Consider the following 13,102-nt stretch of genomic DNA (forward strand, 5'->3'; position numbering starts at 1 on the left):
TTTTATATAGTAATTAGGAATCTCAATTGTTTATCTCATTTCTTGTACAATTTATTTGCGCTGTATGCGCCATCTGTTGTCATGGTACCATATGTTAGTATACAGTTAGATACAATGTAAGCCATCATTATGTCTCTGCACTCATGCACCCAAGAATAATTATGCAAATTACTGTAATTAGCAAGTGAAGTGATTCTGACCATCCATCTGTGAGACCACTAGTTATGTAGTGCTCCCTTATTTACATTTTTACATCATCCATACCTTTCATCCAGGTGATGTGTGGGTGGGGGCTGCCTGCTGGCAGACAGCTGAGTGTGACTGGATCACCCTCCAGCAAGACATGATCTCTCAGTTTAATATGGAATACTGGAGGGAAATCTGGGAGCAAAGGACATTGTAGCATATAAATTATGTCCATCCCTGACAATATATTGATAGGTGAAACTAAAACCCAAGGTCAGTGATGCTACTGTTATAAAGAGCCAGATGTATAAGACATAGAAAGGCAGTCCATGTACATTTATGAGGCAATCAAATACATATCTCATATGGATGTTAAATAGGAGGCTAAAGCCAGCAGCTGGTTAGCTTAACTTAGCATAAAGACCAGAAAGGGGGAAACATCTAACCTGGCTCTGTTTCAAGGTCACTAATGAAAAGTGGTAAAAATGACATGTTCTGATTTTACGAGGGATTATGGACCAAACAATTTCTTGATCAGAAGAATCACTTAAGTATCAGCTGGTTGCCTGTTAACATCACAGTAATGGAAAGAACAACAGAGCTAAATCGAGCTTGGGAGAAGTTAGCTTTCAAACTTTCTGCCAGAAAGCTCTGTTTGGTTAGATTTAGGGGGGTAAAAAAAATCACAGTTTAGCTTAAAATTGCAAGATTTCTGCTGGAAAGGGGTTTCGGGCAGAAAACCGTGAAAAGTTAATTCTCCCATGTGCCCCCTATTTCACTATTCCTGCTAAGCTAAGCTAACCTGCTCATTCCAGCCTAATATTTAATGTACAGACACAATAGTGGTCTTCTAATTTAATTATCTAGAAGAAAACAATCAGTCATATCTCCCACAATGTCTAACTATTGCTTAAAGTTGTCTACAAATTACCTTGACATAGTGCAATTACAATCTCTTCATATGCATTCTTTCGTGACTTACCAGAAGCAAGTTTGGAGTACTGGCGTGAACGCAGAGCACTATTTTCTCTGGAGATTGCTGTTGGTATGTCAGGCTGTGATACTGTCTTGTCTCGCCTCCCTCTGGTCAGGCCCCATCGATCCCAGCGGGATCTGCGCTCAACCTCCAAACCTTTACAAAAAACAAGATCAACCAGTTCCATAAATCAATCATCATGCATTTAAGAAATTGATACTATTCTATAATCAAATGTGGAGTAAAATTTTCACTAAATTGTGTAATTGCTTCATACCCTTTGCTGTGTCTGACTTGAGGCTGGACATAGAGTCTAGAGACTCTGATGAGGCACCATTAGTGGCCTGAGCTGCCAGCTGGTTCTGGGGAACACCGACAACCTTTGGAGCACGGCTCTCTGATGTTGACCGACGAAGCATGGAAAGAATGGGTGTCCTCTTAGTTTCTTTGTCTTCTGATGCTCTCCTTTCCTCTGAGTAGCTGCGAATTCTTGTGGAGATGCCAGCCACTGTTGATTCGATCTTTCTACGCATCGCCAAGACAGGTGATTCGTTAGGTTTCTTAAGCTCCTTTTCATCTTGTTCCACTGATGCATCACCTCCACCATCCAAGCGCGTCATCTCTACTTCCTTCTTTTCCTGCGACCCTCTTCGGCCAAGAGTCCAAGAAAGCCTGCGTCTTGAAGCAAATGAATCTTCTTCTTTGGTTGCTTCATCCTTGCGCTCAGCTGACGGAGTTCTCTTCAGGCGCATAGAGAGCCTTCTCATAAAGCCTTGGTCCTTTTGAGCTTCACGAAGGTCTTGGACTGACTTTGATTTCTCTTCAAGTCTCCTCTGTGCTAATTCCAACGGTGCACCAATTGGCCCTGGTCTGTATATCTCTTCACCTAACTCTGTAGAGTCAGATGAAACTGCTTGTGGTTTGTCGTCGTTCTTTGACCGTGACAGAAATTTCAGACTTCTTGAGAGGGAAGACTCTCGTTTTTTGAAGCGAGCCTCAAAGACCTCTTCAGAGCTAATGTCCTCAAAGTCAGCTCCTGATGAGAGCTCTTGTTGAGATGAGGAATGTGTGATAGTCTTTGGTGGACTGGGTTCTTTTGTGATCATTTCAGGTGATGCAACCCTGGAGTATACGGCAGGGTGCTCAGTTGTTGACATGATGGCTGGCTTTGGTGGACCAGGTAAAGCAGAGGGCATGCTGGCAGGTGAGTATGTGGGTAAAGCTGTTTCAGTTAGTGCTGAGGGTGATGAGGTGGCTGGAACAACAACGGGTGTAGAGGGGCCTAAAGGCTGCTCACTGAAAGGCTGAAGTGAAGGGACCATTATGGTCTGCATAATACTGGCATATGCTGAAGTCCTTCCATCTGGAAGAACAACTCGAGCAGGAAGCGAGGGTGTTACATAGGTTGACACAATATTTGCTGAGGGTTGGGAATATTCGTGTGTTGGTTTCACCATAACTGAGCTTGTGGTTATGATCATGTCAGAAGATTTAGCAGGCATATTTTCTTCTTCTTCCACCTTTTCTTCAGAAACTTCTACATTTTCTTTAGCATCTGATTCAGCAACACTGACAATCCTTTCCTCTTCTTCTTTCATAATCTCTTCTTTTACTTCTTGCACCTTTTCTCCTTCTTCTTCCTCCATTTTCTCTTCTGGTTTAGAGCTTTGGACCTCAAGAGGAGGTGTGGGAATTCGCTGGCCCATATACTCTGACTCAATCATTGGTTCTTCTGATATGCTCATATCCTTCTCTGAGAAACCACTTGTGCTCGATCTCTCATCAAAATTACTATCTGTAGTGAGCCCATCCATCTTTTCATTTATAGTCTCATCGGGCTTGATCTCTTTCTCCATGAATGATTCCTCACTTTCTGTTTTGGTTGGACTTTCCCGCACAACAGACTCTGGTGTTGGCGGTTTTGGCGAAGGTTCCCTGGGAGTCACTGGACGTGAGTCTAGCTTTATTTGCTCAGTGAGAGCTGACATAGATATAGCCTCCTTAAGCCTTCTCTCCTCTACATGTGCCAAGGGAATCTCCAATGGAGCTCCTGACCGGCGGTGTAAAGCTATGGGCTCTGAATCACCTTGACTGAAAGAAGCAGTTTTACGCAAAACTTTGGGTTTGGGAACATCGTCCCTTGCAGAATCACTGGATGCAGCCCTTGTTAAAGGAGGAGGGCCCAAACGAGCAGTGCGAGAGTAGCGATCCGAGGGTATTGCACGTTTTTCATCTCCCATTCCCAATGTTTCCAACAGAGGCCCTCTCAGTCCGCTCATCTTGTTGTCCACAGAGCCACCACGAAGCAGTCGCTGTCTCATCAGCTCCAGTTTCAGAGCATAGTCTTCTTGACTCATCTTGGCGGTTCCTGGACTGGTGCTCCTCCTTGGTAGTTCCATAGAGACAGCTTTCTTGAGAACTCTCCTACCATCCTCTTGGATACCCTCTCCAGCACCTTCCTCAGGTGTGATCCGGAGCAGCAATGCACTGTCGGCTGAGCCTCCCCGTCTTAGTTCTCCCCTTCGTCGTCCACCCTCTGGTTTGTCTGACTCCATGCTCGAACCCCTTCGCAGGGGTTTTCTAGTCAGCTCTGACTTCTGTGGTAATTCAGCGGGTGATTCTTCATCTGAGGAACCTTTGTCATTGTCCTGTGATGACCTTTTCCGCTGGCGGCTCTTACCTGTTATTTCGACCCCTTCCTTATCCATTTGCGTAGGATCACACTCCATTGCCTCCTGCGCTTGAACAGGAGATCCAGACCATTTACTTGTTCCATCCTGCTTTCCTGTCTCCTGCTCATTGGTCTGGATGTCATTCAGTGACATCCTTGATCCAGAGAATTCCATGTTAAGAGGCATTGGAATAAAAGGCAGTTCATCAATGTCCTCATCAGAATCTGAGGATGATGATGGCAAAGGTGAACCTTCTTTAAGATGCCGAGGAACTGCAATGGAGATATGGCTGGAAGAATCGTTCAACAACTCAGGTATGGACCTCATGACCATTTTTGATTTATAGCTGATTAGTGAACGCTGTGAAAGAAGAAATATGATAAAATGAAAAAAAATATTAAAATTTGTGGCATTCTGGGAGTAATGCAACACAGAAAAACAGAACAGGAAATAAAAAAAATCCTCACCTGCCATTTTCTGCGAGATACAAACTTCCTCAGCGCCTCTGTGCTTATGGCCTTCCCCTTGCTAAGTGTCTGCACAATAAATAGACATTATATGTCATAAAAAGGAATTAGTAATGAGGCCCAGCCCAGACATTACTATAAAAAGAGGTTGTGAATGATTAACACCATAGCGTGAAGTGCCACTGGCCTTGTCTTACCTTGAACCAGGGGTGTCGAAGACATTCCTGAGTATCAGGTCTCCTAGAGAAACATTATGACATATTTCAGTTTTCCAGGTTTATAAAAAAAATTGTTTCATTATCTACATTAATAAACTGCACTGTCTTTTCTTAAATGAAAAGCACCAGAGGAAGACAGTATGAGAGTTGCAGATAGAGACTAAACATACTGGAATATAAACACCAAATGTTCATCTTGTCAAATATCAAAACAAAATCACTAACATGAGTGACTTTCTTTTTATATACTTGGTAGAGCACAAAACCTGTTCTCACCAGTTTGCTTATTCTGATATCTTATTTATTTATAAGACCTGTGCTATATAGACTAAGAACTGCATCAGGATTGACAGAAATATTTCCACCACATATTAGTTTACTTTAGTATACTAAGAAGTCATTTCCTGAATGCCTTGTTGCAATTATAAATGATGTATTTTGTATTGTATGTATGTATGTATTGTATGTACTGTATTTTATACAAAATTTTACAGAAAATGAATCTTGAAAAAGAGAGATCAAGTAGTGTTACTCACAGCCTGTCTGCTACCAGCAGCTTTATAATGAACCCTTTAGCCTCTCTGCAAAGCTCAGAAAACATGCTCTCCTCGAAGGCCACATTATAGTTCCTGATGTTCAGCAATGAGCTGCGATCATTCTCTCCAGCGAATGGAGAAACTCCAGTCAGACTGATAAATGTAAGAAACAAACACAAACATCAAAAGCTGACATTTATATTCAGTATCCTGGAATACATTTGAAATAACTCTAATAAAAATAATAGTTTTACTCACCACAGATATACAATAACTCCGATTGACCTGGTAAAATAAAGAAGAGGATTAGAAAATGCCAACAAACAAACAAACAAAGAAGTTTTGTTGTAGTTTGAAGAGATAGTCTACCAGATGTCTGATGCCTTAGACACAGGGGTCTGATTGACAATTTCTGGTGCAACAAATTCTGGTGTGCCATATTTGCAGTACTGAGCCTCATCAGGTGTGATCACCACTGCGTTGCCGAAGTCACAGATTCGGATCTGATCAGCATGGGGGTCTGCCATGAGGATGTTGTCAGGCTGAGGAAAAAATGAGAAATTAGTATTTTATTTTATGTTGTACCATCAGAATGAATTTCATATCATTTCCCAAATGTAAAAAACAAAAGCAGTTCCAGCAATTATTTTAGAAAATATGGTTTAAATACAAAGCTTCAACATATAAGGGTGAGAGACTGAGTATCTACCTTAATGTCCAGGTGTATGATGTTTAGATGATGAAGGTAGTCCACTCCTTCAAGCAACTGTCTTATGCATGAACGTACCTGACAGCCCCAAAACACAAGTATAGCTGTTATTTATCAGATTATATTCATTTGGTTATTACATTGCACTAAAATGTTTAGTGCAAGATTTGCTGTGCAGGACTTACATCAGACTCCAGTATTGTAGATTTCTTTGTGAATCTGTCAAGCAGCTCCTCATGGCATCTTTAAATATTGATTAAAGCTTTTCTTTCCGGGAGATTAATTGTACAATACATGCTATTTGTCTGTAATACATTTACAGTATTTATGGATGTTTATAATATGCTTTACAGAGCAACAGAATGTATACAGCCACAGTACAAGAAAAGAGAACAAGCAAACATTTTATATTCATATCATTTCACTAATTGTGTGCTCTGCAGCAGACTACTATGGGCTTTAACTGCATAATAAGGATACATTTCAGTGATGATAATGACTGCATTCTTTTTCTCAAAGGCATCATGGAAGTAAAGGACTCTCTCGTGGTCCAGCTTGGAAAGCAGGCTCAGCTCTCTCAGAGCAGACGCCTTCTTCTTGGCCCGGGTGGAGATAAACTTTGCAGCATACTCCATTTTGCCTACCTTCTGGGACACACGTTTCACATAGGAAAATGCACCTCTGGAGGAAAAAAATCAGGAGGAAAACATGATTTCAACCTGAGCTCATCACTACTGAAGTCTACAACATGGAGGAATTAAGACATGAAGGAGTAACGCCTCATTTTGAACATTCAGTAAAAACTACTTTCAATCCAAACAGTGGCACTTCGGTGTTTGGATTTCAAATGTGGGCTTAAAATTGGCTCACCTTCCAATTTCCTTGTGGATGTCATAATGATCAGTCAGTCTGCGCATTTTCCTTAGAATAGTCTCCTCATCATCCATTGGATCCTCTTTACTTTTGGCTGAAGTAATGAGCAAGTTTTAATTAAACAGACAAATATACAACTGACTAAGTGTACAAATAATTACAAGAAAGAGCAGGCATTCATTCAGGTTAGCTTTTTCAGAAAACCTTTTTACCGAAGGGGTGTGCATAAGACTGTCAACTATGTTATGACACCTATCATGAACATTCCAAGAATATGTTTTTTTGACCTCAAGTAAAGTGGTACATTTTGGAATTTTATTACTGTCCAGTGTTTTTGTAAAGGTATCATGAATAATTTCCTGGACTTCAACTAAAGAGGTCGCAATTTGGACTCATAAAAATGTTGTTAAATGTTATAATGCCAGTTTGATGACAGAGTACTGTACCAGGATGATTTAGCTTACAGAGTCAGCTGGTAGAAAGATAACAGTTAGCTAGCTTACTTGTTGCTAAAATAGGCTAACTGCTGTCTGTTGTTATTTGTAGCTGTTGTTAGCTAGTTAGCTTTGTTCACTGTGGAGCTAGCCACTTAACTGACTGACTCAGCCCAAGGAAAATATTCATGACACACTGATAATGGTCTCATGACAGCCAGTGACAAGGCTAACCACATATGACGGTATAATATAATGTTAAAACATTCAGCTAAACAGTTTCTTCATGTTTGACAAAGTCAAGTTGTTTTGTGTAAGACAATGACAGGTTATGATGTCTTGATAAATGTTAAGTTGTCATAACAATGACATCTCTAGAAATGTCAGCTTTGTATTAAAAACTACATAAATGACCAAATGACTCTCGACTTGACAATGACAACAGTCAAACATTCATAAAGACTCTTTCATGTTCATGATAGGTGTCATAACATGGTTCTGACAGTGTAATAACTTATGCACATCTCTTCAAATAAAGTACTATTGTTCCTTCACTTAAAGGGCTAGTTAGATTTTTTTGTATGGCTCTGATAGATTGATGTATTACCTTCATGAATGGTGAGTTCAGCTTTACAGGAAACAGATCCTGCCAAGTTCCTAGCAGTGCAGGTGTAAACCCCGGAGTCTTCTGGCCGAGCGTTAAGTACCACCAGGGAACATTCATTATCATCGTACACAAACGTGTAATGACTGCTCTCCGACAACAGGATGTCATTCTGAAAGCCAATATTGTAAGCTTCAGTAATGGGTCTTCAAAGATAGAAAATAATCTGTTTTGGTACATTTCCATTGTAAAACTTTAACCTAATTAAATTATTTTTGACCGCTAAAATGAATACCAACCTTGAACCAGAGGATGTCAGGAATGGGTTTGCCCTCGACAACCACAGCAAAGCGAGGGGTCTCCCCAGAACAAACATCCAAGTCCTCCATGATAGTTTCAAATGTTGGTGGAGCTGTGGAGAGAGTCGAAAAGGTACAATAGCAAGTTACATTAATTTTAGACGGATAATGGGTAAACTTATACAAACCTCAATTCCAAAAAAGTTGTGTAAATAAATAAAAACAATGAAATGATCTGCAAAAACTTTCAGCAGAAATAAGCAGGAACATCTTTGAAAAAGATGTCATCTGGATGGCAGCATAATATTGCAGGGTTGAGTCTTAACTTGCATTTGTAGATGCAGCAACAGACTGTTTGCTGACAACAGTTTTCCAAAGTGCTCCTGAGCCCATGTTGTATCCATTATACAGTTATGTGGGTTGTTAATGCAGTGCATGATAAGGTGGGGTCAAAGGTCACTGGCATTCAATGTTGATTTTTGGCCTTGCCACATAAGTACAGAGATTTCTCTGAATTTACTGAATCTTTAAATGATATTATGAATTGTGGATGGTGAAATCCCTAAATTCCTGCAGTTGTGTTGAGAAATGTTTCTAAACTGTTGACTATTTGCACACAAAGTGGATACCCTCACTTCAACCATGCTTGTGAACTATTTCAAGGATGCCCCAATCACGATCCTGTTACAAATGAACCTGTTTATCTGTGGAGTGTAACCAACAGATGTCAGGGTTTTTTTTTCAAATTCAAATTCATATTCAAAGTGACTTTATTGGCATGACCATAATAAAGTACAGTGCTGCCAATAGATATTGGTCTGAAAATAATAACAATAATAACATTAAGCAGTATTTGTGTGTATGTATGTATGTGTGTGTGTGTGTTGGGGGGCATCACTCACTGTTCCTCAAAGAGTGGCAGGAGAAGACATATTCAGCTGCTAACTTGCAGCTCTCTCTATGTTCTCCCCCCAGTAGTACTGGTAGTTTCTATGCATCACTTAGTTGGTCAAATTCAGGATGTTTGTATTTAAATATTTAATCTGGATTGCCTGATATTTTTGAACATTCTGTGAGAAAGTGCAGCTCTGTCTCTACTTTGTTTTCTTTGCACAGCTGGCAGGAGTGTTCCTCTTTGGGGAGCCATGATTTTTTGCATCAGCTCGTCTCAATGGCCAGGCTGTGCTCACTGAGTCAGTACTTTGTTCACAAAGTTCTTTGTTTATGGTCAGTCACTGTGGGCAGATAATCTGGCACACTGTGCTGTCTTTTTTAGGGCCAGATAGCACTGCATTTCACTCTGTGCTTTTGTCTGTGTGTTCCAATTGGTGATGTAGTTTTGTTTCTGTTGAGTTATTACTTGGCTAACTCTTATTGATTTGTTCTCAGACTGGTCCTGAGGCAAAACAGGGTTAGTACATGAACTAAGTGTCAGGAACAGCTGAGTGAGGGGACTCTTTTCTTTGCTCAGCTCTTGGTACTGCAGGGCTTTGTAGTGATAGGATAGATGCATGGATCAAGTGACTGTACATTTACAAAAATCAATAAAGTTAATCTGTTTGAACATTAAATGTATTGTCTTTGAACTGGATTCAATTGAATACAAGTCAAAAAGTTGTTCTTCTGTATGCATTTACGTTTTACATCACCATCTTAACTTTTTTGGAATTGGGGTTTGTGGGATCCATCTCCTACCTACCTGCCATCTCCACGTTGAAGGTGCAGGTGTCGCTGCCGTACTTGTTGGAGGCCGTGAACACCATCTCTCCGATGTCAGCGCTCTTCACTTTGAGCAGCTTCAGTGTGTGCTGGTCATCATCTGGCATTGTCATCTCATACAGGCCCGGCTTGCTGGATAAGACAGCTCCCCTCCTGTACACAAGTGTTTGTACTGTCAACCAGGATTAAAATGTTATAGATAGGAGAGCAGCTGACTATCACTGGCTGTTGTTTGTTTTTGAATGTGAAGCTAAGGCACAAAAATAGACTTTTTTCACCGTCCTGGGATCTTTGATAATCACTCAGAACTGAACAGCTGCCTGTATGCACTGTCATACTGTATTTATGCTCGTCGGTCATACACCCCGACTGTCCTGTAATACACTGAGTCCACTAGGTGGCGACCTAATGACCATATACCATTTGACTAATTCACTCATCATACACAGACAGACAGACAGACAGACAGACAGCTAGACAGCTAGATAGATAGATAGATAGATAGATAGATAGATAGATAGATAGATAGATAGATAGATAGATAGATAGATAGATAGATAGATAGATTAGTCTCCCAGCCAGGAACATAGCAAAGGCCATCATCATTTTACTGCTTTGATTGAGACAGAGATCTTGTGCCATACTGTGCCAAAAATTGACATTATGGTGAGGGGGTCTATGGATATTCCTAGTGTGTCAGAAAAAAAACAAACAAACTTGCATATAGAATGCCAAAAATCTGTTCCATAACAATAATACAAGCAAACACAACCGAAAAGTTTCAGTATTTTCATTATTACTCTAACACTAACAGAAACACATATCTGCTTAATATTTGTTCTTGTCTTAGTTTTTTTGAAACAGTGGCTGTGAATTTGACCAATCTTGCCTTAGACCAATCTATGTACAGTCTTAAATTGTGTTACTTTATGTTTTAAACATATCGATGATGAGTGTAATCTGTCTGATATAGATTTCCACGTGTCCTCCGTTTCTAAACATAAAATCAATAAAAAGACATATTAATATGAAATCTGACAACAGAGACTCAGGTACCTCTTCCAGATGACGGCAGCATTGACGTGATTGAGAGTGATGGTGATGGGGACTGACTGGTTTTCCATCACATATACAATTTCTGGCTTATCAGTAATCACTGGAGCCTCCTGAAGATAGGCACCTGGAAGAAAATCAAAATGTACACACATATAATATTAAATAAACTGGTAGTGCACATTGATGGATGGATGGATGGATGGATGGATGGATGGATGGATGGATGCTCTAAAAACCTAAATGCACCTCGGTCCAGGAGCTGCACTGGGTCAGTGGCAGGTGAGGGCTTGCTGAAGGCTTTGGAGGTGATGGTCAGGACCCTGAAAGCATAGCGCACGCTTTTGGAGAGGGTGGTGATGGTGTAGATGGTCTCCTTCAGGCCTGAAGCTATGATGGTCCACTGGATGGAGCCCAGGGCTTGTTGTTGGATGGCATACATCAGGGAGCTGGGATCTGACAGAAGAAGGGTTTAAGGCAAAATGCGACACCACTGTGTTGAAAATAATTCTTTCCCTCCTCTAGAAACCAACATTTTTGTTATCTAAGTTCATGAGAACTTAGGGTTTTTTTAAAGTGGGACTGTATGAGGCCTATTACCTTCAGCTGATGGCGGTCGACACACCCTCAGTTTGAAGAAGCAGCAGGACCATCACTGTAGGAAGCTGAGCAATATATTACGTGGACAGGGTCAGCAGCAAAATGTAAAAAAATCAGTATCAGTTAAAGCATATGTTATATTTAGAATATTTTCACCGCTTTACCTTGGCGTCAGACAGCCTTTTCAGACAGGAAACTGTCATTATATAAGCCTGAGAGAGCAACATTTGGCTTACATAATGACAGTTTCCTGTTGGAAAAGGATAAAGCAGTGAAAATATAAATATAGCAGACACTTAAATTGATATTGATTTTTTTTAGGTGGCTAAAATACATTTTGCTGCTGACCCTGTCCACAGCAGTACATTACTTAGCTTCCTACACTGATACTGGTGCTGCTTTTTCAAACTGGGGGTGCATCGTATTACTGGAGGTAGTACAATACAATAGAAAAATCTGAACTAACCCCTTAAGATTAGTACTTTGTCTTGACATAGCCTACAGGAGGTAAACTAAATTTCAAATTTTAACATCTTGTGTCGATATGCTGTTTTTGACGTTATGTGTAGAAAACACATCTAGGATAAACTATTGTGTCTACTGTCTATAGGTAAATATGTCATTTTACTAAAGAAGATTATTAAAGATCATTATGTCTTCCAGCCTACAGTTTGTTAAATGTGTGTGCATTAATGTCAGCAGGATAGATTTACTAAAAATATAATTTATTTACTTAATCTGGTGGACAAAACAATTCTAAATGTCATCCTTGCGTACCGATGGAAGGGTCCAGCCTCCTTGGCTTCTTCCAGCTTAAGGTGATGGTTTTACCAGTGATGGATTCTATCACTGGAGTCCCATCGGGAGGATCAGGGAGGATATCTGTAAAAGATGACAGTGGAATTAGAGGCCAATAAATGCTTCTGATCTGTCTTTGCCTGAAACATTAACTTACTATGTATTATTGATACTATTATATAATCATTGGGCCTCACATGAGCATTTTTGTACTCCTACCACTTTCTGTGAGGTTTGCTTGTTCCAATTCAACAAACCCTCTCAATCGCACAAACTTGTTGTAAATCGCTCATTTCAGCCCGATGAACAGTGACTCATCCGTGAGAATTCATCTGCGGAATCTACACCCCTAAAATTGTCACATTAGTCTGCCTGTTTTGCTCCGTTTATAGGCAAGTTTCATTCACATAAATGTTACCAAAGAGCAAAAAGAAAACTTTCACACAGCGGATCATCGAGTTCTGCTGTCAGAAATCAGTTTCAATAGTAATATGAGAGGACTACTTTGCTGATTAGAATATTTCAAGAACCGAATTGGAAACATTAATAGTACAGCTGCCACTGACATATAAGGACAGCATTGTACTGTGACAAAAATAAAGAGGAAGTGGCTTGACATATTTGACATAAAGTTAGATGCTAATAACATCTTTCTTAAGCAAACTGGCCCATGACTAATATGAAAGGTGCTCAGGGGAACACGACTGTCAGAGAAATATTAGATGAGATAATATTAACCTACAGTAGATGATGTTACACTGTCGGGTGCAGCAAAGGATAATACTGGATAGTTTTTAGTTTTCGGTATTCAACTCCACATATCAGCCACTTATCAAAAAAGATTTCTAGCATAGCATGTATTATATGACAGATAGCTAGTTATTTGCCTATGAAGGTAATAAAACAGTTAACCCAAGCCTTAATTAGCAGTCGGGTCAGCTATTGCTCAGCCATTTGG

The 13,102-nt window shown here is 40.1% G+C and overlaps 1 protein-coding gene across 1 annotated transcript in view; it reads right to left on the bottom strand.

Moving 5' to 3' along the window:
• spegb (striated muscle enriched protein kinase b) overlaps window positions 1-13,102 on the bottom strand; it is a 55,002-nt gene that overhangs the window by 13,986 nt on the left and 27,914 nt on the right. Inside the window, exons 15-32 of the mRNA XM_084724256.1 lie at window positions 12,124-12,228; window positions 10,996-11,202; window positions 10,750-10,873; window positions 9,674-9,846; window positions 7,975-8,087; window positions 7,679-7,847; window positions 6,635-6,731; window positions 6,245-6,445; window positions 5,950-6,007; window positions 5,765-5,842; window positions 5,425-5,597; window positions 5,314-5,340; window positions 5,056-5,208; window positions 4,499-4,541; window positions 4,302-4,370; window positions 1,440-4,194; window positions 1,169-1,318; window positions 265-381 (exon numbers count right to left, since the gene is read on the bottom strand). Of these exons, the coding sequence (XP_084580382.1) occupies window positions 265-381; window positions 1,169-1,318; window positions 1,440-4,194; window positions 4,302-4,370; window positions 4,499-4,541; window positions 5,056-5,208; window positions 5,314-5,340; window positions 5,425-5,597; window positions 5,765-5,842; window positions 5,950-6,007; window positions 6,245-6,445; window positions 6,635-6,731; window positions 7,679-7,847; window positions 7,975-8,087; window positions 9,674-9,846; window positions 10,750-10,873; window positions 10,996-11,202; window positions 12,124-12,228 (4,812 nt within the window). The remainder of the gene's footprint in view (window positions 1-264; window positions 382-1,168; window positions 1,319-1,439; window positions 4,195-4,301; window positions 4,371-4,498; window positions 4,542-5,055; window positions 5,209-5,313; window positions 5,341-5,424; window positions 5,598-5,764; window positions 5,843-5,949; window positions 6,008-6,244; window positions 6,446-6,634; window positions 6,732-7,678; window positions 7,848-7,974; window positions 8,088-9,673; window positions 9,847-10,749; window positions 10,874-10,995; window positions 11,203-12,123; window positions 12,229-13,102) is intronic.

The sequence above is a fragment of the Lutjanus erythropterus genome, chromosome 8 (genome assembly GCF_056507025.1).
Source record: "Lutjanus erythropterus isolate fLutEry1 chromosome 8, fLutEry1.hap2, whole genome shotgun sequence".
In the NCBI taxonomy this organism is placed as follows: domain Eukaryota; kingdom Metazoa; phylum Chordata; class Actinopteri; order Lutjaniformes; family Lutjanidae; genus Lutjanus; species Lutjanus erythropterus.